Source organism: Arachis ipaensis, chromosome B4 (assembly GCF_059453495.1).
Source record: "Arachis ipaensis isolate K30076 ecotype BB chromosome B4, ASM5945349v1, whole genome shotgun sequence".
Taxonomy (NCBI): domain Eukaryota; kingdom Viridiplantae; phylum Streptophyta; class Magnoliopsida; order Fabales; family Fabaceae; genus Arachis; species Arachis ipaensis.
In genome coordinates this window covers 97,829,118-97,832,448 of record NC_142439.1, presented here as the reverse complement: position 1 = coordinate 97,832,448, position 3,331 = coordinate 97,829,118, and the positions used below count along the sequence as shown (strand labels likewise).

Below are 3,331 nucleotides of genomic sequence, written 5' to 3'. Positions count from 1 at the left end.
TTAATGTAAATTAAAATAAAATTATTTTTTTATTGCAGTCAAATCAAATAATTATAATTGATTAGTTTAGGGGGAAAGATAGACAATATTTATCAGGAGGGCCAATATTTTTTTAGTTTTTTTATTTGAACAAAAAAATTAAAAATAACTCTATATATAATTTTGATTAAAAATAACAACTAAGGTTTAAAATTTACTTTTTATAAGATAACTGAACATATTGTATATTAAAATAATTAAACACAAATATCTCAAAACTAATTTCAAATATTGTAAATATAGGTTGTTACATACTTGCTTTTAGAATTTTCAAATACTATTCAATTCCTTTTTAGACGTTTCCTGCAAAATTATTAAAAAAATGTATTATGCTTCATGTAAATAATTTAAATCACAACCATAACTTGTGCAATGAAAAAAATTAATAATATTATTATTAGAGCTGAAATAAATTAAAATTTGTAACTTACATTGACAATTGAGCCTAACGTTTTTTCCTTGATTCGAAGTCATCTATTATTGAATTTGTACTGAAAGTAGCTGCAATTTCTTTCTCAATGCAAATGACTAAATTATCTACAAGAAATTCGTCTGCCATTTTACTCTGAAGCCTTGTTTTAAAAATTTTCATTGCCGAGAAAGCTCTTTCTGTTGTTGCTGTAGATACTGGAAGAGTCAAGACATTGCAAATCAGTCTATCAACCAAATGATAAGTTTTTAATTTTCCTGTTTCTTTCAATCTTTTACATAACTCAGAAAGTGTCCCAACATCTTTTAGATGATTCAGTATATCAAATGCATAATGTTGCAATTGAGCATTCAAAAGAATCCTTTCATAATCAGAAAAATCTGAAGGATAAAATTTTTCAGCCAACTTACATATATTCTGAATATTAAACAACTTAAAATTATCTTTAAGGTCTAAGGCAATACTTAAAGTCAAAAGCTCCATGGTTTCCTCATTGAATCTACTATTTAACTCTTGAATTTGAGAGGCAATTGCTGCCAAAAACACATCTACTCGATAATGATGCTTGATTGTTATCTTTGGTTGACAAGATCGACCTCTTCCAATCGTGTATTGTGTACTCATATCAGGGATGTCAATTTCATGTTTCTCACAAAATTTCTTAACAATCTCAAGTAAATTGCACCAACCGTTATCCCTCAATTTTTTAAGAAGTAGTTTTGATGTGGAAACAACATGAATGCATTCAAAATGTCTTGGGATTTTGTTGTAATGCTTGGCACAAAATATTAGTAATCCCTATAATTTTCCTCATCAAATGTAACGAAAAAACAAATTCAAATGAGGATAGCACTTTGTTGACACCATAAGCCTCACATTTTTTAGCAGAAGTTGTACCATCAATAATGTTATTAAGAACGGTATGAGTAGCTGCAAACATTCTTATCAAGCTAAAAATAGAATGAAAGTGAGAACTCCATCTTTTATCTCCAGTTCTTTATAAAGTGCCCATTGGATTTGCACCTTGACCTATTTCTAGCTCATCATTGGCAATCAATTTTGCATTTTCAATTTCTTGAGCTTCTTGTAGTTGATCATATCGTTTGCAAGATGTACCAACAATACTGACAATAGCAGTTAATTGTGTGAAAAACTCATGAATTTGACGTACTTCCGTTGAAGCAACCATCAGTATTAACTACAATCTATGAGCAAAACAATGGACATAATATGCTTGTCAACAATCATTGAGAAATAAAGCTTGTAAACCATTCCATTCCCCTCTCATATTGCAAGCACCATCATACCCCTTACCTCAAATATTTTCGATTTGGAGATTATGAATAGAAAGCAGAGACACCAACTATTTTTCAAAGTCAAGGCACTAGTATCACTAACATATACAAGATCAAAGAAGCATTCATGAACAAAACCATCCACATCAACAAATATCAAAACAATAGCCATTTGCTCTTTTTTTAGATTCATCGCGAGCTTCGTCAATGATAATACAAAATTTGGCATCTCCAATATCCTTTCTAATTGAGTTTCTCACCGTTGTAGCAAGAACATGTAGAATTTATTTCTGAACATCACTTGAAGTATATTTAGCAAATCTAGGAGTATTTTCCAAAACAAGCTTCTGGACACTACTATTGTAAGAACCCAAAAACTTTAACAATTCAATAAAGTTACCTCAATTATCTGAACTCGAGCTTTCATCATGGCCACTATAAGCGCAACTTTGAAAAGTCAACCATCTAATACAATCAATAGATGCTCTAATTCTACGTCGATTATTCTCAATTTCCTCTGATGTTTTTCATTTCATAAGTGTATCAACATGTTGTGATTGCTTAATCAAATCATCACATGATTTTGTTGCCCTATGATGAAACGAATTGAGGCCTTTGCTAATGTGATTTAAAAGAGGATAATCTTTTTTACTATTTACCTTCTTCCAATTCCTGAAGTCGTTTTCAATGAAAGCATTTGAACCTGTGTTGATTGAAGATTCTATAGCAAATAGGTAGCATGGTAAATAATATACAGCATCATCTTCAATAGAATATTCTAACCATGAAGGGTATAATTCAAACCAAGAAGCTTGAAAACGACGATGACGACTTGTATCGCTCGAGAATGGATAATTATCAAGTATTGGTTGATTTGGTCCAGCTTTAAGATAAGCTCGACGAATTTCATCTCTTTTACTTGGATGAAACTTCCAAATCATTGGTCGAATTCCTAGATCTCTTACCAAATGACATACTTCCATTTGTTCAGGATTAAGTCGTAGGCACTTTGACTTTGAACTATCTTGTTGAGGAGCTAAAGTATTCATGTTTGATGCCTCAAATATTGAAGAGGTTGGTGTTGATATAACAACATTAGAAACATTTTCACTCTTCTGGTTAGTCTTTTTAAAAAAAGTGTCTATTATTTTCATCTTGCTCATAATTCAACTAAATTCCTACAATTGAGAATTTACATAGATAATAAGATAAACATTATTCAACTTAATTAAACTCAATTTATTTTATTTTTTGCAAATCAATAATATCAAGTCACAAATAATTAATAATGAGAAAAAAATTAAAAATAATACAAGGATAACATTATAATTACATGATTATCATCTTCAGTTTTTTTTTTCAAAAATATAAATTATTATTATAAAATTATAAACTAGATAAATAAATAAATATATAAATTATTCAAAAAAAACAAATAAAAGAAATAACTTACAAAAGAAAGAAGAATAAGAGATGACAATGAAAGACCAAAGGCTACTTGCTATCTTTTAAGTTGTAATGATAATAGAAATATGGAGTGATGCTTTGTTTTCTGATTGAAAGAAGA

The 3,331-nt window shown here is 29.3% G+C and overlaps 1 protein-coding gene across 1 annotated transcript; it reads right to left on the bottom strand.

Annotated features, from left to right (window-relative positions):
- Nucleotides 1–484: 484 nt before the first annotated feature.
- On the bottom strand, nt 485–2,813 carry LOC107636648 (uncharacterized). The gene is made up of 4 exons (XM_016340146.1): nt 2,424–2,813; nt 1,493–1,667; nt 1,323–1,399; nt 485–1,267 (listed from the first exon to the last, which is right to left on the bottom strand). Exons 1-4 carry the CDS (start codon nt 2,811–2,813, stop codon nt 485–487), a joined length of 1,425 nt encoding a protein of 474 aa, XP_016195632.1.
- Nucleotides 2,814–3,331: the final 518 nt, after the last annotated feature.

Excerpts from the sequence above, each read along its gene's own strand:
- LOC107636648 (XM_016340146.1), bottom strand. The coding sequence starts at position 2,813 with ATGAATACTTTAGCTCCTCAACAAGATAGTTCAAAGTCAAAGTGCCTA. Across the intron at positions 1,400-1,492 it reads TGAGCTAGAAATAGGTCAAG|CTACTCATACCGTTCTTAAT; the intron begins GTGCAAATCCAA and ends GAATGTTTGCAG. Across the intron at positions 1,268-1,322 it reads AGGCTTATGGTGTCAACAAA|GGATTACTAATATTTTGTGC; the intron begins GTGCTATCCTCA and ends GGAAAATTATAG.